General features: G+C 61.9%; 2 protein-coding genes across 5 annotated transcripts; one reads left to right on the plus strand and one right to left on the minus strand.

The window, feature by feature from the left end:
* The first annotated feature begins 2,582 nt into the window (after window positions 1-2,582).
* On the plus strand, window positions 2,583-9,205 carry B4GALT2 (beta-1,4-galactosyltransferase 2). Its single transcript, XM_064428667.1, has 7 exons — window positions 2,583-2,788; window positions 5,008-5,394; window positions 5,754-5,989; window positions 6,061-6,251; window positions 6,521-6,643; window positions 7,682-7,786; window positions 7,912-9,205. The coding sequence occupies exons 2-7, from the start codon at window positions 5,079-5,081 to the stop codon at window positions 8,060-8,062; spliced, it is 1,122 nt and encodes a 373-aa protein (XP_064284737.1). The 5' UTR covers window positions 2,583-2,788; window positions 5,008-5,078; the 3' UTR covers window positions 8,063-9,205.
* Window positions 9,206-9,657: 452 nt separating this feature from the next.
* Window positions 9,658-26,962, minus strand: SLC6A9 (solute carrier family 6 member 9). 4 transcript variants are annotated; one of them, XM_064428665.1, is made up of 14 exons: window positions 26,780-26,962; window positions 24,236-24,382; window positions 15,747-15,903; window positions 15,459-15,590; window positions 14,260-14,512; window positions 14,048-14,180; window positions 13,475-13,609; window positions 13,292-13,395; window positions 12,978-13,215; window positions 12,755-12,889; window positions 12,359-12,458; window positions 12,038-12,138; window positions 11,693-11,863; window positions 9,658-11,489 (listed from the first exon to the last, which is right to left on the minus strand). In XM_064428665.1, exons 2-14 carry the CDS (start codon window positions 24,263-24,265, stop codon window positions 11,277-11,279), a joined length of 1,902 nt encoding a protein of 633 aa, XP_064284735.1. In that variant the 5' UTR covers window positions 24,266-24,382; window positions 26,780-26,962; the 3' UTR covers window positions 9,658-11,276. The 4 variants fall into 4 exon arrangements, with proteins under 4 accessions (XP_064284735.1, XP_064284736.1, XP_064284734.1 ...); XM_064428666.1 differs by lacking the exon at window positions 24,236-24,382 and having other exon boundaries at window positions 26,780-26,961; XM_064428664.1 differs by lacking the exons at window positions 24,236-24,382; window positions 26,780-26,962 and adding an exon at window positions 19,877-20,010.
* Between the last annotated feature and the right edge of the window lie 466 nt (window positions 26,963-27,428).

Below are 27,428 nucleotides of genomic sequence, written 5' to 3' on the forward strand. Positions count from 1 at the left end.
CTTTGGGCTGCCCCGGTGCTCAGAGATTCCTCTGTGTGCCTCTGGCAAAATCCCTGTCCTGTTCCAGGAGCCTGGTGCTGTCCTGCCTGTGTGGGGTTAATTCTGTTGCTTTCTCAGGCTGCAAGAGCAACCCTCATTGGGCTGTGGGAATGCAGAGCTGTGCCTTGCTGCCTGGAGCAGGTACAAGGCTGTTGGAACAGGCTGCAGGCAGCTCTGAATTGCCTCTGCCAGGCTCCTAGCAGCCCAACGTGAGCCCAACACAAGCTGCTCTGAGCCTTTCAACTCTCATCCAGGTAGTTTAGTGTAGGGGGGATGTACACAGTGTCCATAGCTCCATTGTGCAGCTGGGGAGCTGCACAGACAAGTGCATCTTGTTTCACTTGAACAGACAAGTTGAAACTTTTGCCCCTTCAAAGGACATCCTCCAGCCAGCAGCTCCCTGGTGTGACTGTTGTCTGTGTGCTGGGGCTGTCCAGTCTGCAGTGCCCTTCCATCCAGGTAGAGGTCCCAGGGCTGGGGACACTTTGTGCTGGCTCTGTTCCCTGTCCCTGGCTGTACTGAATAGTGTGGGGAAGCTGGCTGTAGACAGCTGGACCTCCAGCTCATCTGCTGCTTGGGGGAAGGGAAGAACAAGGTCCTTCTGCATGTGCTCTGCAGAGAGCCTGGGGGCTGCTGCATCTGCTGTGTCCAGCACAAGGCCCTCATACTGTTCCTCTCCCAGTATACCTTTATAGAGAAAGCACTGATCTTCCAGTGCTGTGTCAGAGCAGATGCACCCCTAGAGCTGCCCTTCTCTCTTGCCATGTGGATGCCACAGGCTGGGGCAGCAGTGAGCCTGCTGGAGCCAGCTGATTCTTGCCCTTGAGCTAGGGCAGCTGCCTCTGCATGACCCCCTGAGATCTGCTGCTCTCCTGCCTCTGTTCCAGATTGTCCTATGAGTTTTGGGGCTGCAGTGTATTTCAGCCCTGGGTGCATGACAGTTGTGGGGGGAAAACCAAGCCACAGCACCTGCTGGCTGTGCTGGATGTCCCCTGTGGCTGGAGCAATGTGAGGTGTGTGTAGTGGCAGGACACAAACTGGGCCCTGCCTGGTTTGAAGAAAGAGTGTCAGGTGTGGGCAGACTTTTGCCTGTTCTGTGTGGGAGCTGCATAGCCATTTCATCAAACCCACACCAAGCTCAGTGAGGAGATGCCTGGAGCTGGAGGGGCTGTGCTGTGCTGGAGTTAGAGAAGCTGCTTTATGGGTTAATAATCTTCCTGGTTAGCAGCTGTCTTGAAAGATTCACCCACTTCTTTTTCAGGATGGGCCTTGCCCTGCCCTGCCCAGATAGAAATGCATCTGCTGTCAGAAATGTGCCTCTGTGAGGTGCTTTTCCACTCTCCCAATCCTGCCTGTGCATATCACAGCTTTGGCAGGGGAATGGGCTCCAGACTTGCCCATAGACCTCTTACAAGGATGTGAGACCCATCAGGGCTACTCTCAACGTGACCCACAGCCTTCCTACCACAGCCAGCAGTGATAAGGTGAGCATGCGCTGTGGTTCTAGGTGTGCACTCTTGGGTTCCAGGGCTTGGACTAAACACCTGCTAAACACCTGCTGCTCAAGCAGAGGAAAAAAAAAAAAAAAAAAAAAAAAAAAAAAAAAAAAAAAAAAAAAAAAAAAAAAAAAAAAAAAAAGCTTAAACAAGGCTCCAGGATCTTACACTTCATCTCATTTAGAAGCAGCAGGAGTTAAAAGATATTTTGGTAACCATGTGTAGGTATGGATGAGAAAAATACCACCTGCTGAGGAGCCAAACCAAGAGCTGGAGAAGAGTTGGACTGATTTCAGCAGGGCTTGTTTGCAGGGGTGGAAACAGGGCTGGGCTGGGTAGGTGCCATTCGGTTCTCTTCTGAAAGGTCTGCAGAAGGGAGCTGGAAAGCCCTTGCTTGGGTGAGCAGCCAGGCTTGGGAGGAGGAGGGGGCTCGGGGGACAGGGTTGCTCTAGACAGGCAGAAGTGCTGGGGAAGGGAGCTGAACAGGTGATAGAAGGGGAAGGCAGCAGACAGTGCACAAACTACTTGTGGTGAGCCAACCTTGTGGTGGGACCAAACCACAGTCTGTCACTGATGCCATTGTGGTAAGGAGAGTGTGAGTCTCAGTGTTTCCTAGCAATGAAACACAGAAAGGGTGGTGTGGCGGGGAAGGAGCCACAAATGCGTTGCAGGGGACGCTGAGCCAGCACCACCGGCCGGGAGCGTGGGAGTCGCCGCAGGTGGGTCCGTGGAAGCGCTGCCTGCCGGCGACAAGGAGCAAGGGAACGAAGAAAGGCCGGGACGCGCTGTGCCTGTGTCCCGGGGGTGCTCGGAGGGTTCCCGGAGCCGCGCCTGGGGCCAAGGGCTGAGCACCGGAGGCATCGCGCAGCCCCGGGCGTGTCCGCACCCGCGGGACCCGCGGGCCCCGGTGCCTGCGGGGCTGCCCTCCCGGGGCTGCCCTCCCGGGGCTGCCCTCCCGGGGCTGCCCTCCCGGGGCTGCCCTCCCGGCCCGCGGCTCTCCGGGGCGGGCGGCGGCGGCGGCCCCGCCCGGTGCGGCGGCGGCGGGCGGAGCCGGCGTGCGGGCGCGGCCCCGTCTCCCTGCGGCTCTCGGCGGTGCGGCGGCCCGGCCGGCTGGGCCCCCCGCAGCCCCGGGCATGGGAGCCCGCGGGCCGGCGGCCGGGGCTGGAGGAGGAAGAGGAGGAAGAGGAAGAGAAGGAGGCGGCGGCGGGGGCCGCTGACCGGCGCCGGGGCGGCGCGGCAGCCCCGAGGCCGCGGTGAGTGGAGCGGCGCGGGCAGGCCTGGCCGGGCGGGTGAGGCCCGCGGTGCCACCCGGGGATGCGATCCCGGTCACTGATGGGCGGCACCGCTCCGGCTCGGGGAAAAGCCTGGTTTTGAGGTTGTTTCTTATTTTTTTAGATAAGTTTTTGCATGTGTCGGGAACTGGGAAAAATTAGAGGGTAGGGGAGTGTTGGTTGTGCTGAATGCGGCCCCTCGCCCCACTTCTGGCCGAGAGGTTGCCACCTTTAGGGCATCGGGACCACCGGCTCCCACCGTGCCTCCCTTCTCCCAGCCCTGGGATGTCTCGTGGGAAGAAGGATTGAGTGCACGGGGTTGAGCATCCCCTGCAAAAGGAGCATCACCATGGCACTTACTGCACTGGCTTGAAACCCTGGGGACCAGCTCCCCATCCCCAGGTTGCTTTTGGCCTCTCACACCCCGCACAGATGCTGCGGTGGGGGGAGATGGCATCATATTTCATAACCTCCTCCTTAGCAGTTTAGGCCCACTCATGTTCATGGTGTCCTGTGGCCATTGCTTGATGGAGTGCTTTGCTTTTGTTCTTGCTGAGTGTCACTCCCTACTTGCCTCATGGACCATTCTACCAAAGGGCCCCTAAAACCAGCTCTGATTTTTCTCTATTGCGTCCCCATCTGGCTGTTGAGGCACCACCACTCCATGCACTGCCCAGGTTTGGGGGGGTTTCTGGCCAGACAGGTCCCCATGTCACGGCCTGTGTGGGGTGACTAGGCACTGAGATCAGAGGGAGAAGTCTGAGCAATAACAGCAAAGCCAGCTTTTCTTCAAAGGGCTACTACCCAGAAAAAACTGAATGTGGGGTTGTGCTGCCGACACATGCCAGGACCCCCCTGTCCACAGGGGTACTGCTCTGCATCCTGCAAAGGGAGGATAGACATAGCTGGGGCGTTGGGCTCAGAGCCTTTTCAGCACCTCCCTGCCCGTGGTGGGTTCCAGGGCCTGCCAGGGTCAGTCCCGTGACTGGGAGAGGACACCCCAGAGCAGGGCTGGGTGAAGGATCCTCCCTCACACCTCAGCTCCGATCCCCACACCCATCCAGTGTGGCCATCACTGCCACATCTGCCACTCAGTGCCCTGTGCTCCCTGGGGAGCCCCACTGGACAGGGCTGGCAGCTGCCAGTGGCCAGTTGCCAGTCCTGTTGGGTGCTACCTGCACTCCTGCTGGGGGACCTGCTGCAGATCCCCAGCCACCAAGGTCTCTCCAGGGACCATGCAGCAGCTCTGGCCTGTCCCGAGATCCTCGGGGCTTTGTGAACCCCGGTGCCTGTCCCTTGTGATTGCTTTGCTGTGTCCTAGCAGCTTCCCTAAAAGCAGAGACCAGCAGGGCAGGGTTCAGGGCAGGAACTGGGGTGCATGGCTGTGCTGTGGCCTGGGCAGTGGCAGGGCTGGGAAAGGCTGGATCGTTTGACTTCTCTGGGACTCTCTAGTGACTCTCCCAGCTGGCTTCCCAGCAGGGCTCTGGCCCGGCTCCAGGCGTCATGTGGGAGATAAGGGAACCCTGACTTCCAGCAGGCCAGTGTCCCAGGAGGCCTCACCATCCTCCCAGGAGGAGGGGAGAGGATCTGCCCTGCTGGCTGTATGCCAGATCCCCCTGCGTGTGGCAGGGGACCCTGGCTCAGAGGAGCTGGGATGTGCTGCTCGGCTCGGCCTGGCATGGCTCTCATTGCTGCCCTGCTTTGGTGCTGCTGCTGGGGTGTAGCTCTTTGGGGAAGGAGCGTGATGGAGAACAGGGAAGTGGGGTGCCTCAGAAAGGGGTGGCTGGTGGGGACACCTGTGGTGCTCTTGCGACATCCCAGGCTGGCCATGTTTTTGGAGAATGTAGCCTTTGTCAAGGGCTCAGTCTCCATGGAGGCTCTTTGTGGCATGTCTGGAGGTGTCTGCATACTCTGTCTGGGTGGGAAAAAGGGAAGGGGAGTGGATCTATCCTGTTCTGAATGTGGCCTGGGAAAGTGAGGAGGTGATTGGCTATGTGGGGCTGAGGACCTCTCATATCTTCATGGTTGTGCCTTCAGAGCAGGGCTCCAGGTGCAGCATTCCCCCTGGGGTGCTCTCTGGCATACCAGCCTGCGAGCCCTTCACGTCTGCATCAGGCCTGTGACTCCTGCTGTCCCAGTGTCATTTGGGCTGTGCTGGCGGCTCAGGTTCCTGGTGTCCTGAGCGTGAGGTGTCTTGGCAGGATCAGGACCGTGGCTGGAGCCGCCCCCCTGCCCCGCCAAGCGCACATGTCCGCCTGCCCGTGCCCAGAAGATGACCAGGCTGCTCTTGGGGGTGACCCTGGAAAGGATTTGCAAGGCTGTGCTGCTGCTCTGCCTGCTCCACTTCGTCATCATCATGATCCTCTACTTTGACGTCTACGCGCAGCACCTGGACTTCTTCAGCCGTTTCAATGCCAGGAACGCCTCGCGCGCCCACCCCTTCTCCAACTCTTCCCGCCCCAACGGCACCGTTCCCAGCTACGGGCCAGCCGGTGCTGAGGCCCCATCCCCCAGCGCCAAGCCCAGCACCAACCAGTCTGCCACTGAGAAGCCCTTGCAGCCCTGCCAGGAGACACCTCCTGGTTTAGGTGAGACATGCTGGGTGAGCATTGGGGATGAATTTGGGCTCTGGCTCTGAACATGGGGCTAAGGTGGGTGCTCATGGCTGACATCCTTATCCCCTGGGCCCTGGGCATGGCTTTCCCATGAAAGAGTAGAGAAACCCCAGCCTGGAACAGTATCAAGATAGCTGGTTTCAGGTTTTGATAGCCCAGTCTCTCCGCCCTGGTTTAGGAAAGGTTCTGAGTGCTCTCTGCCCTCAGCAGTGCCGGTCCCCCTTGCGGGTCCCCCTCGCTGTTTGCTTTACCACTCTGGGCAGGAGCAGCAGGTGACCATGACCCTGACCATGTCCTGTCCTGTGGGCATTGCCCGGCCCTCCCTCTCACAGTTGGGCGCCTGCTCATCGAGTTCAGCTCTCCCATGAGCATGGAGCGAGTGCAGCGGGAGAACCCTGATGTGCGCCAGGGTGGCAAGTACACCCCCCCAGACTGCCTGCCCCGGCAGAAGGTGGCCATCCTCATCCCCTTCCGGCACCGCGAGCACCACCTCAAGTACTGGCTGCACTACCTGCACCCCATCCTGCGCCGGCAGAAGGTGGCTTATGGTATCTACATCATCAACCAGGTGAGGGGGCAGGGGCAAGGGGTGGCAGGGCTGGGGTGGACAAGCAGGCATTGCTGAGCTTTGCCCTGCAGTTCGGTGAAGACACCTTCAACCGGGCCAAGCTGCTCAACGTGGGATTCATGGAGGCACTCAAGGACGATGAGGAGTATGACTGCTTCATTTTCAGCGACGTGGATCTCATCCCCATGGACGATCGCAACCTCTATCGCTGCTACGAGCAGCCACGGCACTTTGCTGTTGGCATGGACAAGTTTGGGTTCAGGTGGGTGCCCTGGGGTGCTGGGGTGTTTTTGCACAGGCAGGGCTGGAATATCTCTCTGGGATGACATCGGGGCAACCACCCTGGATTGCCACCTGGGGCAGACATGAGGTCAATGGCTCGAATTGTGGACCTGAGATGGTGGAGAGCACAGAACCCTGGGTAGGAGGGTGACACCAGAAAGGGTTGGTACTTGTATTTGGGGGTCCCCATGGGGCTCACCTCCATCTTTGCCTATTCCTGGGGCTGACCCATTTGCTGTCAACTTGCAGGCTGCCCTATGCTGGCTACTTTGGCGGTGTCTCTGGGCTGAGCAAGTCCCAGTTCCTGAAGATCAATGGCTTTCCCAATGAGTACTGGGGCTGGGGAGGAGAGGACGATGACATCTTTAATCGGTAGGTGCCCAGCCCCTCACTAGCACTGACTGGTTGGGGTGTACCAGGCTCCCCACCAAGCACTGAATTAGCACTCTTGACAGCACTGGTGTTCCCAGTTTTGTGGGAGATGTACATGGGCCATGCCACATGTCAGGGAGGGATTGAATTACACTCCAGCTTTGGGGTGACCCTCATGGATGGAACTGGCCTTTCCCAGAGTGCTGGGGGGCTGCAGGACACCCCTCTGCCTCTCTTGTGGCTGAAGCCTGCAGCATGGTGTTCCTGTGGGCTCTGCTCCATACAGGGGCTGGGATGCTAGACTTGCATGTGTCCAGGGCTGAGATTAAAAACTTGGAAACACCTCAGTGCTGGCCATGCAGAAGCCACACAGTCATTCCTGCCTGCAGCCGGCAGGCAGCAGTACAGCTGCAAGCTGAGCAAAGCCCAAATCCCCCCACACACTGTGTTGGGTGCCAGAGCTGGGCAATGGCCACCTCACCTCCCATGGGTTCCCCCATGGTGCTGCCCAGGGAAGCAGTGTGCAGCCAGTGGGGTGTAACCAGCCTGTAATGGCCAGACTAGCAAAACACCTTTGTGGGAGCCCTGGACATGTGGCACGGTTGTGATTTCCACACAAGGTGGGCTCAGGATGGGGGACAAGAAGTGTGTGGAGCTCTGGCAGAGCTTCAGGCAGCCCTCCATCTGAGGGGAGGGCTCCAAGGGAAGGGCTAGGCAGAGGCATTCAGGGAATGTAAAGGGCAGGGGCCACAGCGGGAGGAAGGGAGGGAGGGAGGGATGGATGGCTGCCTGTGTGCGGCACAGGCTGAATGCAGCTGTCGGTCCCTGGATGGGAGTGTTGCTTTGGGCGCTCTGCCATGGGGCATGTGGCACCCTTGGTCATGACACTGGCCTGGGTGGGGTCTGGCTTTGCTCATCTTGGCTTGGCACAGCTTTGTTTAACCAGGGACAGGTTTATTTTCCCTGGGGTCTGACCCTGGAGGTCTCTGGACTGGGGAATGTCCCACACACTGATCCCACCCTTCTCCTGGCCCCCAGCATATCCCTGAATGGCATGAAGGTGTCGAGGCCCGACATCCGCATTGGGAGGTACCGCATGATTAAGCATGAACGTGACAAACACAATGAGCCCAACCCGCAGAGGTGAGTGAGCCACAGGGCTGGTGCAGCTGGGCGATCACTTGGCTGCTCACCCCCTCAGAGGTCCAGCACTACTGGCACTGCAACAAGACATCCCTCCATCCTCATCCTGCTCTTCTTTCCACCAGATTCACCAAGATCCAGAACACCAAAATGACGATGAAGCGGGATGGGATCAGCTCGCTGCAGTACCGGCTGGTGGAGATCTCCCGCCAGCCCATGTACACCAACATCACGGTGGAGATCGGCAGGCCGCCGCCCCGCCTGGCCCGCGGCTAGGGCTCCTGCCACTGGGAACAGCCCTGTGCCTAGGCTTGGCATGGCGGGTCTTGCCCCAGCTCAAGAGCCGTGACTGGACAGGGATGTTTTCTCCCTACTCTGCTGCCTTCTGGAGACGGCTGCCCCCCAGCCGGCCCTTTGGTCCCTAGGATTCCTCTGTCTCCCCCATCCCCACGAGTGTGTTTGCAGGACCCCTGCCCCATACGTGGTGTGTTGGTGGATGAGCCCGGCTGCCCTGCAAGCAGCTCCTGGCACAGAGGGAGGGGGCAACCCCAGGCCTGGCAAGGAGCTCCCAGTCCATGCCAGCTCCTGCCTGCACCCTGGGTGGGGATGGTGAAATCCCACTGCTCTGTGAGAGCTGGAGGGTTCCCACCAGCGCTGTGAGAAGTGGGGTGCAGGCTTCCCCCTTTACCAGCGCTGGAGCCATTGCTGCCCCAGCTGGGGATGGGAGCAGCCTGGGGCCCCCAGGCAGGCAGGATCAGGGCGAGATTGCTGCCCTGGCCAGGCACTGCCCATGCTGCTGGGCACACAGACGTGGCTTGCTGTCTTCCTCTGCTTTAGTCTGGTGCTTAGAGCTGGGCCCTGTCTCAGCTCTGCCAAACAGAGACCTCTGATTAGTGAATGCCCCTCGCTGTGCCTCAGTTTCCCCAGGGCTGGGGGGATGGCAGCTGTATCCCATCCCCCTTCCCCAAAGGCAGGTGCCGTGTGTGTGTGTGTGCAGCCCCTGCCTGCACCTGCCCTCCCCACTTTGGTGGGGGAAATAGGGCTGATTTGAACCCCCCAGCGCCTCTTGGTGGGGGCTGGTGCAGCCCCCCTCTAGCAGGGAGGGAATCTTCTCCTTGAGGTCTCCCCTTGTCTGCCTTCCCGCTTCCAGGCCAGGGGCAGGGGGCTGCAGGCAGGAGAGGCCGGGACCATGCAGGGCAGGAGCCCTGTGCCCCTCCCTGGGACTGGGAGCCCCAGCACCCCTGACGCTCCACGGGGGGCTGGGAGCAGTGGGGATGGGAGCAGGGCAGCTCGCCAGGGCTGGGGGGCACCGGCGACTTTTGTACATTTGAATGTCTGACCCTTTTTTCAGCGTACATTGAATGCAGCGTTCGGTCGTAGAGACCGGGGGTTTTGTATTTAATAAAAGTTTGAAAAGTTGGCAGGCTTTGTGGGGGTGGGAGAAAACACCATCTGATGAGGAAGTGGGGTTGTGGAGTACAGAGGGGAAGTCCTGTCTGCCACCTCCAGCTGCTGGAGGGAAGGCAGAGCCGCTGCTTCACCCCCTCCACCCCTTGGGGGATCCCCCAGCTCACTCAGCAATGCAGGGAGGCTAACAAGGCACCAGCCTAGGGCAAAGTGTACAGGGCAAAGCCAGCTGCCCTCCTGTCCATTTCGGTACAATGCTTTCTCCAGCAGGAATAAGCCCATCCTCCATCCTCTGCCTTACCTCCAGCTGGTTTTGTACGCCCAGGTAGGGTGAAGGAGAATGCCCCAGGACCTAGCTGGCTGTTGAGTGCAAAGACCTGCACCCAATTAAATGTGGTCCCCCACTCTTCAACCCCTCCCTCCCCCAACATGGTTCCCAAAGAAGGGCACAGCAGGACACAACCTCAGGAATATAAATCTCATTAAAATCTAGAATGCTTTAGAACTCTACACCAGAAGAGACACTGGCACACGCAGCGCTGCCCAGGGACACTGGCACAGGCAGCGCTGCCCAGGGACAACGCGTTATTGCTAACAATTAGAGGTGAAGAGTAGCGGCGTGACTCGAGGGGCAGGGCACGGGCACCATGCGGGATCTCCGCCCCTCGCCGCGGCACGACGGGGGGCTCGGGACGGGGAGCTGGAACATCCTGCTGGGGCTCGCCGCCCACTGCCTCCCGCCACCGTGCCGAGCTGTGCCGTGTCCCTGTGCCAGCCTCGGGGCTGCAGCATAGGGAGCACAGGGTGCTGGCTGGGAGGGGAGCAAGCGGGGTAGGAAGGGTCTCATCCCATCCACCCCAAATCAAGAGCTCCAAGCCCTTTGGCTGGAGCTGGAAGACAGATTTAAAACCACCCGGCCTTTGCCAGTGCATCCTATTCCACTAATACTGACTGGGGACTGAGCATCCCCAGCTGGCTCGGAGCGAGTGGGCTGGTGCAGCCCTTCGTGTCTCCGCTGGTACCTCCTGCTAAGCAGCAGCTGGGGGAGGCCGGTCCATCCTGCTCCCCCTTAGCACCATGGAGGGTCCTCCCCTGCCAGTGCTGGGGCTGCCAGGGAGAGCTGGACCTCATCCCTGTCTGGTTACCCCCCGGCCAGGCTTAAGTACTCTCCCAGCCTCCTGCCCCACTGTGGGGCAGGCAGCAGCACTGGGCTGTGCCCACGCTGCTTGTGGCTGTGCCCAGCTTTGCAGGCGATGCCTGGCCACCCAGAAGGGCACCCACAGACCCCAGTGGGGCCACAGGGTGGAGGGGTGCATGGAGGGGAGCATCCCAGCTCACTGCCTGCACAGCCCGGGCGTACCGTGCATATGTGCGTGCCCATGTACGCCACATCTGTGCCCATGCTGTGTCTGTGAGGGACACACACGTGTACACACGTGTGCTCTAAGTGCTTGTGTCTTGTGCCATCAGATCCCCCTGCCGGTGCAAGCAACATGCTTGCCCCCATCTCCCTGTGCTGGCCTCGTGCCTGGCAGCACCCCTGGGTATGACCACTTGTGAGACCCAGTAGGCTCTGAGCCACAGTGGGCATGCACCCAGGCTGGGGGTCCCCGCAGTGCCAATCCATGCCATGATGGCCTTGTGCACACACAGGCCGCGGGCAATCCTGGCATGCCCAACCCTGGTCCCACCCCATGTCCTCCCCAGGGGAAGGTCAGGAGGGTGCCCCATGGCAGGGCAGGCTGCCTGGCTTAGGGAAGGGGGGGTGGGAGCCTGGGAGCATCCCACCCCCCCATCCTGTGCATACCCCCAGGTCAAGGCTCCTGCAAAGTGCCTCTGGCTCCCAGCCCTCCCGGGGCTGTGCCCCCTCCTCTCTTGTCCCAGCGTCGAGCACAAAGGTTACCGTAAACACGAGGGTTAACAAACGCCACGGGGGCAGGGGCGGGAGGGGTTAACCGGCGAGGAGGTGGGGGGGTCTCGGGGATGGGTGCTGAGAGCCCCCATGGTCCGGTGCGCCCCGGAGCCAGGCTCCGCCAGCGGAAGGTGCAAGAGGGGTTAGAGGGGGCGCGGGGATTGTGGGGGGTCACAGTCTGGAGTCCTGGCTGTGGGCTGAGCCATTGCTGCCCTGCACGGGGGATGCAGCCGCTGCCTCACTCTGGCCCTTCTCTGGCTGCAGGGGCTGCACCTCCAGGTGGGACTCAGTGGAAGGGCTGAACGCCGGGGCGTAGCGCCCACTGCGGTGCTCTGGCAGAGCTGGGCCCCAGTCCTTGCTTGCCTTGGTAGCATTTTTCAAGCGCTAGAAAGGGAGAGGATGGAGACAAAATTAGCACTCACCATGCTGCCCTGCCCCGGTCTGCACCAACATGCCAGCAGCTTCCAGGGGTGCACAAACATGTGGTGCCCTATGCACCCTGCCTGCACACAGCCACTGCTGACAGTTCCAGTGAGGTCAGCCCCAGGTGGGACATAGACAAAGGGGTGTAGCCCCTGGACACCCACCTCAAGCAGTGTGTCCCCCTCAGAACGGCACACTTTGTAGATGGCGTAGATGGGAATGCAGATGACGGAAGAGAGTGCCATGAGGAAGCCGATGCTGATGGCCCAGGTAGGGTAGACATACTCATTGTAGGAGATGGGCCGGTACTGGATCACTGTGAAGACCAGGATGAACTGGGAAGGGATAGGCAGGATCAGCCAGCTTGCTCTGTACACCCACAACTTCCCTGCTCTGCCCTATTGCTGGTCTCCTGAGCCCAGCACCCTCCTCTCCAGGGAGTGCCATGTCCAGGTGAGCTCCTTGCTCCTTCCTCCCTCAGCCCAATGCCCCATGGTTAAAATGCTCACAAATATGATGGCAGGTGAGATGAACCGCCAGCAGATCTGGAAGAAGAGTGGGGGAGGAAAGCCCAGCATCATCTCAATGTCCTTGAAGTAGTTGCGGTGTCCTGGGGAGAAATGTGACCATCAGCCCTGGTGGTGACCGGAGCCCCCTCACCACCCACGCGGCTCCAGCCCCAGCGCCATCCCCAGCTCCTGATTGGGCAACAGCCTCCCTGATGCAACACAGAGCAAACTGCTGATTGGCCAGCTGTTCAGGCAGACCCCTCCCCATTGGCTGGCTGGATCAGCCCTACCATCCGATTGGCTGCAGGCAGCTGCACCTACCATAGATGTACATGATGGCCACGCACATGATGCAGGAGATGACCACCAGGGAGAAGCTGGCGGCGTAGTTGTCCATTAGCAGGAGCCAGTAGATGCCCGCCTGGAAGACAGACACATTGGCACGGTGTGGCACCACTGCTGCTGGCAGGGCACCAGCACAGCCATGCTGACTGTGCCAGCAACACGCAGCTCGGATACCGCCACCACAGCTGGCACGGCAACGCCTGATGCCAGAGTCAGCATGGAGACACTTAATTCTGGGTACCATCCCCAGTGTTGGCGTGGCAAGACCAGGCCCTGGTTGTCACTACCATCACAGTGGCAACGAAGAGGATGTGGCTGATGAAAGTGGCCATGGCAATGGCACCCCGTGGCAACAGCCCCATGGTCACATACCTGTGTGGTGAGCGGGACGCCCAGCAGGAAGCCAGCCACCGCCACTCCCAGAGTTACAAAGGTCTTTTTGCGGATGATCCACTCGTTGCCCACCTCATCCACAATGGCCGTGACCAGAGTCTCCAGCAGGCAGAACTACACAGGGGGCAGAGCGGGCAGCATGTCACCACCTTGGCCCCACCACGCCACCCCATCTGAACATGCTGGCCCCTCCATGACCTACCTGTGTACCCAGCCCCAGGAGGATGAGCATAAAGAAGAAGAGAATGGACCACAGCGGTGAGATCGGGAGCAAGGTGAGGGCCTCAGGGTAGGCGACGAAGGCCAGGCCTGGCCCGTGGTCAGCCACCTTGGAGACATCCACACCCAGGTGGTTGGCCATGAAGCCCAGGATGGAGAAGATGACGAAGCCAGCATAGACGCTGGTAGCACAGTTGGTGATGCTGATGATGATGCTGTCCCTATGGGAAGAGGAGTCAGGGCGGCAGTGGACACGCGGGCAGTGGCAGGGCTGGGGGACTGCAGTTGGGCACTCACCGGTAGCAGTTGTTGTTGAATTTGTTGTAGGAAGCCATGGTGATGAGTCCGCCCCAGGCACAGCCCAGCGAGTAGAAGATCTGTGAGGCTGCGTCACCCCACACCTGTGGCAGTGGGATGGTCAGTGCTGTGCCCCCAGCCCCGCTCAGCCCTTGCTGCCCGCCACCCTTCGTCCCTGCTCACCTTGGCATTGAGGATCTTGTCCCACTGGGGCGTCAGGTAGTACATGATGCCAGTGACGGCCCCCTCCAGCGTGATGCCGCGCACGAAGAGGATGGTGAGCACCACGTAGGGGAAGGTGGCCGTGAAATACACCACCTGTGGGGCAGCACCTCAGTGAGGGGGGGATGGCGGCGGGGTGGGGACACAGGCAAGTATGGCTAAGGTGTGACTGTGGACTGGGGTTATGGTCCAGAGCGCGGAGAGACAGACCAGGAGGAGAGGATATGGTCTAGAGAAGGGACTATCCTGAAGAAGGTGAGACCATGGCCACATGGGAGGAGCGGTGTCCAGAAGGGATGTGGCCAGGTCAAAGGGGTGTGGCCTTTCCCAGAGTGGGAGGAGCACATAGAGGGTAGGGACAATGCTAAAAGAGGAGGAGATGTGCCCAGAAGGGATTGGGAACATGTCCACAAAGGGAGGTTCATTCCCAGTAGGGGTGGGGCTATGCCTAGAGGAGACACGGCCCACGGCCATCTATCCTGAAGGCATGTCCACACCCCCAGGGAGGAGCCCGGAGAGGGAACACACAGGTACCTTCCCCGAGGATTTCACGCCCTTGATGAGGCAGAGGAAGACAACGACCCAGGAGACACCAAGGCAGCCCAGGAGGGGCAGCCGAACCTCGCCCAGGTTCCCGATGTCATCCGACAGGTTCAGCACATACCTCCTGTACGGGGAGGGGGCAGCAGCGTCAGTGGGGCCCAACCATCACCACCTCCCACACCCCTGATCCCAGGCCCTGGTACCTCCAGTACTCCTCGCTGGGGCTGGTGCGCTTCTGGGTGGTGTTGAGGAGCTGGGTGATGTTGAGGGCAGCACGGCTGGAGAGGTTCCCGTCCAGCACCCCCACGCAGTCGGGCGTGTTCCAGGGGTTGCTGCAGTACGTCCAGGGCAGCACGCGCGTCATGGACACAAAGAAGTAGTAGAAGGCAATACAGATCACCACGTTGTAGTAGATCCCGATGTATGTGGACACCACCATCATCCCGTAGCCCACGCCTGGGAACAGCACCGGGGAGGGGTGAGCGGCAGGGTGCGGCGGCACGGGCACGGCGCACAGCACCAGGGGTTGTGGCATGGGAGGAGGGGGCTGCATGCAATGCTGCCAGCAGCCTTGCAGCCATGCTGCAGCTCAGGTGTAAGGAGCACTGTGCATGGGATCCTCTACCTCCAAACGAGCCTAGTGGTTCTGAGGGTCCTCTGGGACACGTGGCAATACATACAGGCTGCAGGCAAACCCCTGGGGTCTGCAGCCCAAGAGAAAAACAGGATGGGGGTCACCCCTGGCTACAGTCACTTTAGGCTTGCAGTTATCTGGCAGCATGTGACAGGCCACATGAGCACAGGGAAGTGCACCCTAGGCTCAGCATGCCACCGTGCAGGGCACACAAGAGTGTGTGTATGGGCTGCTTGCACTCAGACATGACATTGTGGGCATGTCACCTGGCAGGCAGCCTGCAGGAGGTGTGGGCCAGGGGAGCCAGCAGCACGGGAGCACAGCCGTAAGCCAGGAGATGCACCAGGAGATGACTGCAGAAGCACACCCACAGCTGGACATGCCACAGTGTGTTCAGGGGACCCGAGCGGCCTCTGCAAGAGTGATGTGCTGGGGACACGTGTGCCATATGCAGGGATGTGTGTGTAATGCCTGCAGCGGATGCCAGCGCAGGGCTGGGGCTTGCGCAGGAGATGCGACGCGCGTGCAGGGGCACGTGTAATGCGTGCAAGGGATGCCAGGCAGCTGTGCAGGGCAGCGTAGCCAGGGTGGGCATGTGCACAGGGGACCAGGGCAATGCAGACTGTGATCTATGTGCAGGGCATGCGTGTGCAGGTCTGGGCCATGTGATGTGCCAGAGGTGTGCATGCACCCCATAGTGTGTGAGGGTCACTGTGACAGCAGGTGTCCCATGCTGGCCTGTGCCAGTGCGGACAGGCAACTCCTTACCTTTGAACATGGGGCTGACCCTCCAGACGCCAAGGCAACCCTGGCTGGCAAACTGCCCAAAGGAGAGTTCCATGAAGAAGAGGGGGATGCCGCAGAACACGAGCATGATGAAGTAGGGGAACATGAAGGCACCTGATGAGCAGGAATCAGAGGATGAGTGAACACTAACCCCAGGCACGGCTGTGCTTCCCACGCCCTGCACCACCCCAAGAAATACCACGCGGGGCTGGGGTGGACACCCCCACACCTGCCCAGAGGAACCCCACTCCCCCGGCCCCTGACACCCACCTCCCCCATTGCGGTAGCAGAGGTATGGGAAGCGCCAGACGTTGCCCAGGCCCACGGCATAGCCCACGCTGGTCAGCACAAACTCGATCTGGTTGCCCCAGTTGCCGCGCTTGACGCTCTTCTCCTGCTTGCCCTGCTCACCGGGCACAGCGCCATTCTGCGGAGAGATGCCATGGGATGTGTCAATTGGGGACCCCCCTGCTGGCCCCATTGGAAGGGTGACAGCCGCCGAGCGGGGCTGGGAGGTCCCCGGCATCCTTCCCCATCCTGCCCCCCTGCCTGTCCCCGCCGCCCGCCACGCACAGGCAGTGCCAAGGAGGGGGAGGGCAGCGGTGTCGGGCCCCCCCCAGTGAATGGCTCTGCCCAGAGCCCGGCTGCAGCAAAGGGAGAGCCTGCAACTCATACAAAGCAGGTCCAGGCGCCAGAGCACAAAGGGGCCTCTGTTCTCGTGCCCCCCCTCCCTGTGCCCAGTGAGAGAGGTCCTGCTGGGTGGCCACTGCCCACGACTGGGGGGGAAATTGCGGGACCCCCGGGTTGAAGCAGAAGCCCCTCTCAATGGGAAGCGAGGTGCAGTGACTTGAGCTGGCAGGGGCCTGGGTACCCCCCAGAAAAAGCACCCTGCTTAACCAGGGTCCTGCTGCCAGCTCAGCACTAAGCAAGGGCACCATGCTTGGGGCAGCTCACAGGGGGTCCCATGAAGTTGGGTCCCTGGAGTGGACAGCCCCAGTGCCCAGCTGTCTCTCACTACAGGGGACTGGGGGGGCAGGAGGGGGCAAAAAAGGGCGCTTTGTGCACTGCCACACAATGTGAGCTCACACCAAGGAGGACAACAACAAAGCAGATGAGTGCCTGTCACCCCAGCAGGGATGGCACCCATCACCCCATGGCTCTGTCCCAGCACAGCCCTGGGGTTGTACTAATATCCTGCATGGATGCTGTGGAGCTCTGGCAGGTTAAGCTGAGGGTAGATGGCATTTTGCAACGCAGAGGTGCCCCGAGCCCTCCTCACCTGAGGCCAGGTGATGGATGGGTGCACGGGGTGAGGGTGCTGGTTGCCAGTCCATAGTCCCACCGCACCCAGGCTCCTACAGGAGCAGCACAGGGTGCAGCACCCCTAGGAGCCTGTTGGAACTCCACGGTGCTGGTCTCACCACCACGCACGCCCCAGCGCCCATGCCCACCTCATGCCTCTCCCCCAGCTGCCCCCCACAATGGCCGAGGCCGGCGGTGAGCGGGCCACAAACGGGAGCCGTCACTTTGGATCTGCTCACGCCGGCGGGGCGCAGCAGCAGGCGCGGTGCACCTAACCGTATCATTTGATTAGGGCCGGCGCAGCCGGGACGTGATGCCCAGCGACTCTGGCGCCGCGCTGCCAAACAAAGCCATCTGCTGCGAGCGGGGCCCGCACGCGCCGCGGGCTGCGGGGGGGCTGCGGGGCCGCAGGAGAGGGGCGCGGGGGGATCGCGGGGCACCGCGGGCAGGGCTGGGGGGGCAACACGCCGCTGTGCCCGGCCGGGCAACCGGAGAGCCCCCACCCGACTCTGTGAGCCAAGGGGCCATCGGAAATAAGCTCACAGCAGCTCCAGGTGCTGGGGGACCTCCCACCCAGCAGAGGTTCTTATTGTGGGGTGCTGTGCAAGAGCAGGAGTCAGAGGTCCCCAAAGCGGGGACAGGACACTGGCAGTGTCCCCATGCCAGGGCACACTGCCCACTCGAGCAGACTGATCTGATCGGGAAGCCTCTGATTAAGCTGCTCGTACTAACGAGGCTCCTAATGAGCAGCACAGCCAGCAGGAGCGGGGGCAATGTTCCAGCCTCCCTGACCGAGGGTCTGGTGAGGGCACCAGATACATTGTATGGCCCCGGCTCAGCCAGGAGCCCTGCTGCCCACGGGGGACCTCATCCCTGTTCCAAGACACCGCTCTACTCAGGTCAGCCTGGCTTCACTCCCAAGCCTCATGGAGCACCCCAAATTTGAGTACCAGTGCAATGAAACTGCCAGGCCTGTGCTGCTCCCTCCTCCTTTCCTGCAGCACTGGGCTTTGGTGCACTTGTCCCCAATAAGGGGGCAGCCACATGTGTGTCCATGCATGCACAAGCGAGCACACGTGCGCAAACACTTGCATGCTCACCCATCAGCTCACTACAACCCCCCCTCCCCAAATCTAGGAAGGTCATCCTGTCCTTTACACTCATTAACCACCCTCCCAACCCCAGGGAGGTGGACAGAGAGAACCCAGACATCTGGGAAGATGAAATTCCCCCCCTTCCCTGCTCTGGGAAGGGGACAGAGCTGGATTGCAAAGGGAGAGGTGCCACCCAGCAGCAGTGCTGTCTCTGGAGGGACCAGGTGCTGCTCCCAGGCCCCAGATTTTCTGTGCATGTAACCCAATGCAGCTTCAAAGGATGCCTGGCTTGGATGATAACATCACGGAGGAGGAAGGATGCCACAGGCACCCCAAATGTCCCCAGAAGGGAAGTTCCAAAAAGGAATCTCCAAAACATCCCAAAAGGAGACGTTCGGGGTGCCCAGGGCATTCTTCCTTCCCCTTCCCCAGGGAACCCCCCATACATCACGGCCAAAACTTCCCCAGCCCAGCAAAGCAGGCATCATCCATCACCCTGCCTGGCACCAAGGTCTTTCTCATGCTAAGCAGCATCGACTCACACAATGGCAGCTTGGCTGGGGTGCCCGGATGCGCCCCACTTCCCTAAGGGGCCCTGATTTATGGCTGGTGAGCTTGTGGTGGCAGGGTCGATAACTGGAAAGGGATGTCCTCATGGGAGGCATCTCCAGCATGAACCCCCTCCTCTTTTTTCCCCCGTTCAAACTGTCCACACGGGGTATGCCAGCCCAGCCCTCTGTGGGGCACAAACCTTATCCAGCCCCCATGAACCAGTGAGGGACCCCCAACTTCTCCAGAGGGTGCCCTGCAGCCTCCAACTAGAGGGCTGTCAGGGCTGCTCCTGCAATGCCAGCAGAGGGTACCAGTACCCCTGATGTCATTGCTCATTGCCATGGTGATGGCAACAAACTCACGGCTGTTTTAGGCAGGGGCTGCTGGAAGATAGAAAAATATGCTAATTACATCATTTACCACAATAGTGCCTCTTCCAGGGCAAGAAAGAAGGGTGCAGGATGTTGGAGGCAGATGAACCCCAGCCTGAGGTGGGAGTCCCAAGGGATGGAGTCACTTAGAGAAGGGGTGTCCTGGGTACCCTTGCTGACTGTCAACTGATCCTGGGTGCTGGGGGCCCTACAATCAGGCCCTGCACTCCTTGTCCCTGGTACATGGGGTAACGAATCCACAAGTGTCATCCCTGCATCCAAGGCTGCTGTGCCCCGCGCATCCTGACTCTGCCAGCCTCACCAGCACATCCTAACTCTCCCTTACCCTCTCCCTTTGCTGCTCAGCCCCATGTTTGCCCGTGTCCCAGCGCAGCAGAGACATGTTGTGGGAGAAAAGGAATCTGGCAGGGTGCTGGGGACAGTCCCAGGGCTGGGGTAATGCAGTGATGACAGGCACGCCCAAACCGCAGGACTTCCCAGGAGTATTACACTGCCTTCACCACCCCTCAGTGCAGAAGGCTGTCCAGCCCCAGTGGCAGCCCTGAGCACGCCCTGCGAGCCACCAGTACTGCCCTGGGGTGCCATGAGGAAACGGGGCAATTTTGACATTGTTCACTGATGCCCATGAAAGAGAAGAGGGGAGGGGGGGACAAGGAGGATCTTTGCTACGCTCTGCCCCTGCAGCACTGAGTTGCAACCCAGGTGCTGTGCACCTCTTCTGCAAAATCAGTAGATTCCAGGGATAACAAACACACAACTGCCAGGAAATCTCTTCTTGCTCCCAACACAACTGAGGCCATGGAGGGGCTTGGTGCCATACTCTCCCCTCCCTCCCTGGAGCACCCCACATGGAAAGCTGTAGGGCTTGGGGGCACCTCTCCAGCATGCCATGGCACAAATCTACAGCTTCAGCTCCCCCCTGCAGAGCCACCATCCCAAAGACAGTACAAAGGGTTTTGGAGACCATGAGTGGTGGGGGGACAGCACTGGCACGGCCACCACTCCACTTGGCCCGCCTCCCACTCTGCCCCCCAGACCCTGCTCTCACCTGCCCACTGACCTGCTGAGAGGGTCCGCGGGGGCCTGGCTGCTCGCAGCTGCCATCCGGGGGCCCAGGCTGGACGGCTCCGTGAGTCCCCAGCTTCATTGGCACCTCGGGCTCCGGCGCAGCAGCAGCCACCCGCCCTCCCGCCTTCCCCCGCCCACTGCCTCCAGCGCTTGGCACTGCTCCCCACTTGCCTCCCAGCCAGGCTCGGCCCCCTGCTGCCCGCCCTGATGCAGCACCGGCACCCCAGCATGCCACCTGCCCTGGCACCATGCCTGCCCGGCCCACCCCGCAGGCACTGCCCTGCCTCTGCTACCCCCCACGAGCCAGGTGCCCTCCCTGGCTCCTGTAGGCAGGGCAGGGCAGAGCAGGCTGCACAGCGGGCTCAGCCCTGTCCCACTTAATGAGGCCTCATTAGTGGGGTCCAGCTGCTCACAGCCCTGCACGCTCCAGTGGGCAGCACTGCCCTCCCTGCGGGCACCGCTGCCCGTCTGGCCGGGGCCAGGAGCTGCTCTTGGAGCATAGCAGAAGATGACATTCCCTCAGAGCCCCCTATTTCCATGCCTCAGCATCCCGAGCCCCACACACGCATTCCTGCCCTTATGCCCATCACAGCAGCTTGGCCCTGCATGCCCAATCCCAACCCTGGGCATTCAAGGGCTGCAGGAACAGGACACGGCTCTGCTTGGGGATAGGGGTACAGGGACAAGCCTTTCTGCTGGCACACCACCAGCCTGGTGCCATGCTACTTCACCCAACGTCATACTATTGGTGACATCATGGGCCTCCATGGCAACCCTCACAAGGTCACTGCCCCGAGGGGGACCATCTGGCTGGCAGGAGGGCTACGCCACGACCCCTTCACTGCCCAGGCACCCCACAGCCTCCCTGCTCACCCCTCTGCCAGCGCGAGGTGGGACCCTGGTGGGGTGGTGTGTCCCACGGGAGGCCAGGCAGAGGGTGCCCTGCAGCCAGGCTCGGGGTGCCCCAGCTGCTGCCAGCCCTGCGTCCCGGCTGGGGAGGGTGGCCAAGGCGGCAGCGACGCATGATGGCGCACCGAGGGCGGGGGGACGGGCGACCATCTGGGGTCCGGGCAGCACGGCCAAGGGCGCACACGTGAACGGCACACGTGTGCGGGGTGGGCACTCAACCTCCCACATGCCAGCACCCAGGGCTTGTTCCTGTCCCCTCCTGCACCAGCCACACAGTAGCTTGGGACATGTACCACCCATGGGATGGCAGCACTCAACCGTGCCCCCCAAGACGTGCAAGCCAAGAGCCACCCCATGCTGTGCCAGTCCCAGTAATCTCAGCCTGGCCCTACACGCAGCCAGGCAGCTCTGTGCCCAGACACCCTGCAAGGTGTGTGGGCACCTTGTGGGCATCCCTCCATGACCAGTTCAGCTGCAACACTTTGCCTGGGCCACCTGCGTGCCACCACCATGTTTTGCCCTGGGTATGTTGCACCCCCTGCCCCTTAGAGCAGCCTGAGCACAGCACAGCAGGACCCACTGCCCTGTCCTGGGGATGCCAGACCCTTTGCCAGCCTTGCCCTGTGGGAGCAAACTGCTGCTTCCCTGGCAGCCCAGCCAGCAGACACAGGGGACAGCCAGCTGCATGGAGGCACACTGCTAGAAACAAAGGACCCTCATCTACCCTGGCATTCTGGTCCCCAGCCTGGCTGACTGGTGGACCTGGGGCTGAACTAGAGAGACGGGGTGATGGGTGCATGGGGGGTGGTCCACAGGTCTTCCAGCCCCCCGCCACGGCTGCAGGGTGGCTGGGGTAGGAATGATGCCTAGGGACCTGTCCCAGTGCCACTATCGCCTAGCTGAGCGCTTCCCGACAGGGCTGCCTTTCTCCGGCCCCATTCTACCAGGGCAGACATGATTCTCCCGGGGCGTTCAGGCAGAAAAATCCCCCGCCAGCCCCCCCATCACTGCCCCTTGGTATTCCGGGAAGGGCTCCCGCAGCCAAAAGCCACTTCCGCAGCTCCTGCCGCTGGTCAGTGGCACCGCGCCGCTGTCTGGAACGGGCAGGGACCCCCCAGCCCTCACCCCCCTGCAGTGCAGGGAGAGCAGCACCCCAGCGTGTAGTCAGGGTGGTGCTGGGTGACAGCAGGAACCCACCTGAGCTGGGCAATCTGCAGCCAAAGGCTGGCTGGCCGTGCCAGCAAAGCAGCCCTGGGAGTCAGGAGCCACTGGCAGTGTTGGAGTCTGAACAAAGCACCGCAAGGACAACAAAACAAAACGTCCTGAAAGGCCTGGGAGGGTGAGGCAGTCAGGCCCTCCCCTGTGGCTCACAGGGAGCCCCTCTGCCCAGCTACACAGGGACTGATCCAGCCCCTGGAGCTGTACCACACTCCACTGGGTATCCGCAGTCAGAGCATTTCTGGAGCTTGGGAGAAGTAGGGTGGGCACTGCCTCCCAACTGCCTTCTGTTCTGGAGTAAGCATTCAGAGCTTCACAGAGGCACCCAAAACCACGGATCCTGCAAAAGCAGTACACATCACCCTTGCTCTCCAGGCCGCAGGTGACAGGTGGGGAAACTGAGGCACAGCTGCACATCACCCACCTGCTGCCTCCATGACAAGTTTACAGTGCCTGCTGTGCCCCACCCTGTCCCTCCCCAGGTGGGGCACAGCAGGCACTGTAAACTTGTCCAGCCCCAGGCACTGCACACAGTGCTGGGCAGGGGCTGCATGGTGAGAGCCCGGCCGGACTGGGGGTGGTGGGGGTGGGAGCTGCACCTGCAGGCAGGGGTGAGAGGACAGGCAGGGACCAAACTTTACGAGGTTACTGGCAGGGCCCTGGAGGCAGGCCAAGGAGATTATGTTCCTTTCCCAGGGACTCAGGGAGCTTAGTGGTCAGAATCTGGCCCACTGCAGTTCCTCCTGGTGGTCACAAGATGCAGGAATGGGACACTTCAGGAGCAGGGATGCTCTCACAGGAACCTACCCTTCTCCCCACAGACCCCACAGCAGCAATGCCCTGTGCAGTGGTATCCTTGCACCCTGCAATCAGGGGAGGGCCAGGAAGAGGTCTGAGAGCTGGAGTGGCCAACACAACACGTGTCAGATCCTGTTGCAAGTGACACCCTGGCTCTGGGTGGGCTGGTCAGGTACTTCTGAGAAGTGGGTTAAAGATTTATGGGAGTGGGTGGGCACTCCAATGTCTGGCTCCTGTCATGGGTGTCAGGCTCAGCCCTCGCCCCAGTGCGATGCTGACTGCTCCGGTCACAGCAAGAAAACATCAACAGCAGGGAGTCATGGCAAGCACCATGTGCAGAAGTGCCGCGACAGACCCCTGACTGTGCCCAGATATATCCTCAGCACCTCCCTGTTACCAGCCCAGGGCTTCTCCAGAAGAAATCTGCCTTCCTATCCCACCAGCTGCCCCAACCCTTTCCCTGTTGGGGGCAGGATGGGCGCTGGGCTCCCTGCTGCAGGCACAGCCGGCGGGGCCATGCTGGGACACACAGGCAGAGTGCACACGGGCGCGCTGGAAGCACTTGCTGGAGCATGCCGCTCCCCCGGCTCTTGGCTTCCCAGGCAAACCCTGGCTCCCAGCCCTCCAGCTGGAGTGTGCAGCTATTTCAGGAAGCCCCCTGGGAAGGGGAGGGCCCGGTGACCGTGTCAATCTCAGCATTCAGCTCCTATCCTTTGGGAAGAAGGGAAACTGCCCAGCCTAGCCTGGGGGCTCACCTGCCCAAGGCAGCACAGCAGCCTGCCACAGGAACCTGAACTGCCACAAGCATGGGGCCATCGCAGACTCCCAACAAAGACATGCAGTGGGCACATCCCACATCTGCCCAGAACACCAAATCCACCCCTGGCGCAGGCAAGTGCACAGCAGCTCACGGCACCCTGCAACACTGCTCCTGAGGATGGAAGGTCAGGCACTACACCAGTGCCCAGAGAAACCTTCCCCTGCCATTGCACCATTCTACCAGCCCAGCCTCAGAGAGCCCACTGGGTGAAGGCAAGGAGAAGCACCCACAATGTGCCTCTCAGCGGGCACCTGGCTTGGAGGAACATCTGCGCCCTTTGCTGACAGCAGGCTGTAGAATTGCCTGCCTGAGGAGCTGGGGTGGGTGATAAGGCTGGGCAGAGCGCCTGAAAACAGGCGATAGCATCTCCAGGAACAACGAGACACCACACCCGAAGAGCCCCACAGGCAACAGGCTCATGGAGAGAGCATCAGCCCAAAAATCATTATGCTGGGAGAGCACCATGGTGCCACAACCCCAACTGGAGAACCCAGGAGGGCACACCAAGTCATACGACAGCCCCAGTGTCTTGCTCCCTGCGCCAGGCTCCCCGGATCCCTGAGGCAGTGGTGCACACCAGCCCGCTCCCCACACCCCTGCACTTACCAGCAGCCCCTCGCTGCACTTATCGGCCATTCCTGGAGGCTGGAGCACGGTGCTGGCTGCCCAGTGCAGGGTCCCGTGCCTGCCCGCTCTCTGTCACGCTGGCTGCAGCACCAGCACTAGTGTCCTTCACTCCACCGGCAGAGCAAGCTGGGCAGAGAGGAGAAGACACCAAGAGAGATGTGACTGGTGGGGTGGGCACATCCCCACCCCAGGCCTCCCCCTCCCTCCAGGAATGGGGGGCTGTGCCAGGCAAGTCGCTCCCCTCTACCTGCCCAGCGGGTAGCAGGACTCCCGGCGGAGGACGCAGTGCCTGGGGCTGGGTGTGTTGCTGGCGGGGTCTCTTTCTGCTGACTCCCAGCCCCTGCAGCGTCTCTGAACCCCCTGGCACCCACACGAGCGGCGGCTCCCAGGTGTTTCCCAAGAAGCAGTTAAAGATTTACCCGGTGTGGACAGACGACCTTGCGGACAGCTGGCTGCTGGCCCCCCGGCAGGTGGGCGTCAGGGGCCGCGGGCAGGAGCGGGGGCCCCTTGAGCTCTCCCCCAGCGAGAGATGAAGCTGAAGTGGCTGCAGCACACGACAGCGCCGGGACTGGGCGCAGAGCGGGGCCAGCGCAGGGCTCAGCTGCCGCGCAGGACACAGATGGGAAACGATTGCCTTCTGCCCCGGTGCATCGCATGCACGTGCGGCGCAGGGGGGCCGAGCCGCTGGGCTCTGCCGGGTGCCAGGTGCTGCTGGACAGGGCACGGGCACAGGCATCTGTCTCCCCGGCCCTCACCCTGCCCCAGCCTGGGGCTGCTGGAGGCCCCAGGGGAACACTGAGGCCTGACCTCACTGGAAGGGACAGACGCTCTTGCAAAACACCAGTTTGATTGTCTGTGCAACAAGCACTGGTGTTTGCAGATCCCATACCAGTGCTCAGTACCCTTGCTGGCTGTAGAAGGACCCCTGACCCGCACTGAGGGTCCCTGACCACCACCAGCAGTCAAACACCCCAGGGCCTATCCCCAGGCTGCCATGACTCTGAAGCAATCAGCAGAGACCTTAAGACATAAGGAAGGAGCGTGGGCAGTGTAGATAAGGGGCAGGAATCCAGGGGCTGTGGCGCGAGCCCCCAGCCCCTCCAGCAGACAGGCTGCTGCCGGCAGATATTGCAGATGCTGCACCCCACTGCCAATGCCTCCTCAGCAGTGCCTGCATTTCCAGGGGAGCTGAGATGTCATCACTGCCACAAATCCGGCTCCTTGCATGGCACAGGGTCCTCATAAAGGTGGGAGGTGCAGGCTCGGTGTCCAGACCTCCTCCCCATCACAAACCTACCACCAGCCAGCCAAACACTACCCACCCTCCTGCGGCCCTGAATTCACACCTAGAACTAATCCCGTGCCCCGGGAACGGGGGAGTGCCCAAGGGGCCGGACGGCTGCCACTCCCCTCGGGGTCTGCCAGGTGCTGATAAGCCTCCACGAGCACCGTAGGTGCTGCTGACATTGGCTCCCAGCCTGACAAGGATCGAGCGCGAAGCCAGCGGTGGTGTGGCAATGGGACGGATGCAAGGATGCCCGAGGCTGCATCATCCGCTGGGACAGCGCAGCAGGGACGAGGATGCAAAGCACTGGTGCCACGGGGTGGCTCTCCTACAGCTGCGAGATGCCATGACAGACCAGAGGGCAGCGCAGCTCGTACCCAGAGCCGGCACGGGTGGAAATGGGGACACCTGGGCACCCACAGGGGCTCCCGTACAGCATGTCACACCTCGTCGCGGGGACGCAGCACACGGCACCCAGCAGAAGGCCAGGGATGTCCGAGCGAAGGATGGAGCCCCCGTCCCTTCCCGCCCGGCGGCAGGGCGGCCCAATGCACCGGTGCAGCCGCTGCCACCTGCGAGGCCATTTCTTCCGCCAGCATCCGCCGGGCCCACGGCAGCCGGGGTTCCCCGGTGCCCGCGGAAGGCAAGAAGCGGGCCGGCCTGCCGCCGCCATGCTCCCGTGCCGCCCCGCGGGGACGGCTCCGGCGGCGGCTCCGCGGGCAGCGCCCGCCGCGCGGCTCCCCCCGCCGCCGCCGCCCGGTGCAGTACGGTGGCGGGGGGGCCCGGTTACATCAGCCGCCACGTGGTGGCTGCTCCGCCGCCCCGCCCCGGCACATGCCCGTGGAAAATTACCGCCAACCCCCCCGGCCCGTGACCGAGCCGGGCCGCCCCGGTGCCCGGCGCCCTCCCCGGGAGCGGCGGCGGTGGTCCCGCTCTGCGCGCCGCGCCCCCGCGCTCCGCCGGCACCGCGCCGCCGCGCCGCGAGAGCAACAGATGCGGGACCGCCCCGCATCCCGTTATCCCGCTCTTCCGCTCCCGACACCATCCTGACGGGTGGCCGCTCCCGGTGCCGCTCCTGATGTCCCCGACCCCGCCGCTCCGGAGGCCCTCGCCGCCCTCGTCCCCTTCTCATCCCTCTCCGGCAGCCCACCCACTCCTCCTCCCGTCCCATCCCCGGTGCTGACACGGCTGCTGGACGGCCCGGGCACCCGGTGCCGGCGGAGGTGCGCGCCCCTTACCGTGCCCATGCCGACGCCCGGCTCCTCCCGCCGCGCCGGGTGGGCCCGCGGGGGCGCCGCTCCGCCGCGCCCAGCCCGGTGTCGGTGTCAGTGCCGGTGTTCCAGCAGGCCCGGAACCGCCGCCGCCGGTGCTGCCGAGTTAATGAAAGTTTGGAGGTCGGTGGGGGCTGGCACCGCCCCTCGCCCCCGCCGCCGTGCTCCGCCCCCCGCTCCGCCACGCTCCCCAGCGCCCCGCCTCGGCACCCGCACCGCGCCTCGCCGCGCCGGGGGCAGCGCGGGCACCGCGCAGGGCGGGAGCGCTCGCGGTGCGGCGGGCACACGGGCTGTGTGTGGCACACATTCACACACACACACACACACACACACACACACACACACACACACACACACACACACACACTCACACACTCACACACACACGCGTGGGCACACGGCTACACACGGCACACACGGGCATGCTGCACGCATGGACATGCACGGGCACACTCTGCGCTTGGCGCACTCGGGCACGCACTTGGCATACTTGGCACACACAACCATTGGTATCCCACAGGCATGTGGACGTGGAGGGGCATATGCAGGCTTGCACAGGCTTGTGGCACATGTGAGGTACATGGGAGCTGCGGTCCCACAGAGGCTCCCCGTGGGC

Source organism: Passer domesticus, chromosome 7, assembly GCF_036417665.1.
Source record: "Passer domesticus isolate bPasDom1 chromosome 7, bPasDom1.hap1, whole genome shotgun sequence".
In the NCBI taxonomy this organism is placed as follows: domain Eukaryota; kingdom Metazoa; phylum Chordata; class Aves; order Passeriformes; family Passeridae; genus Passer; species Passer domesticus.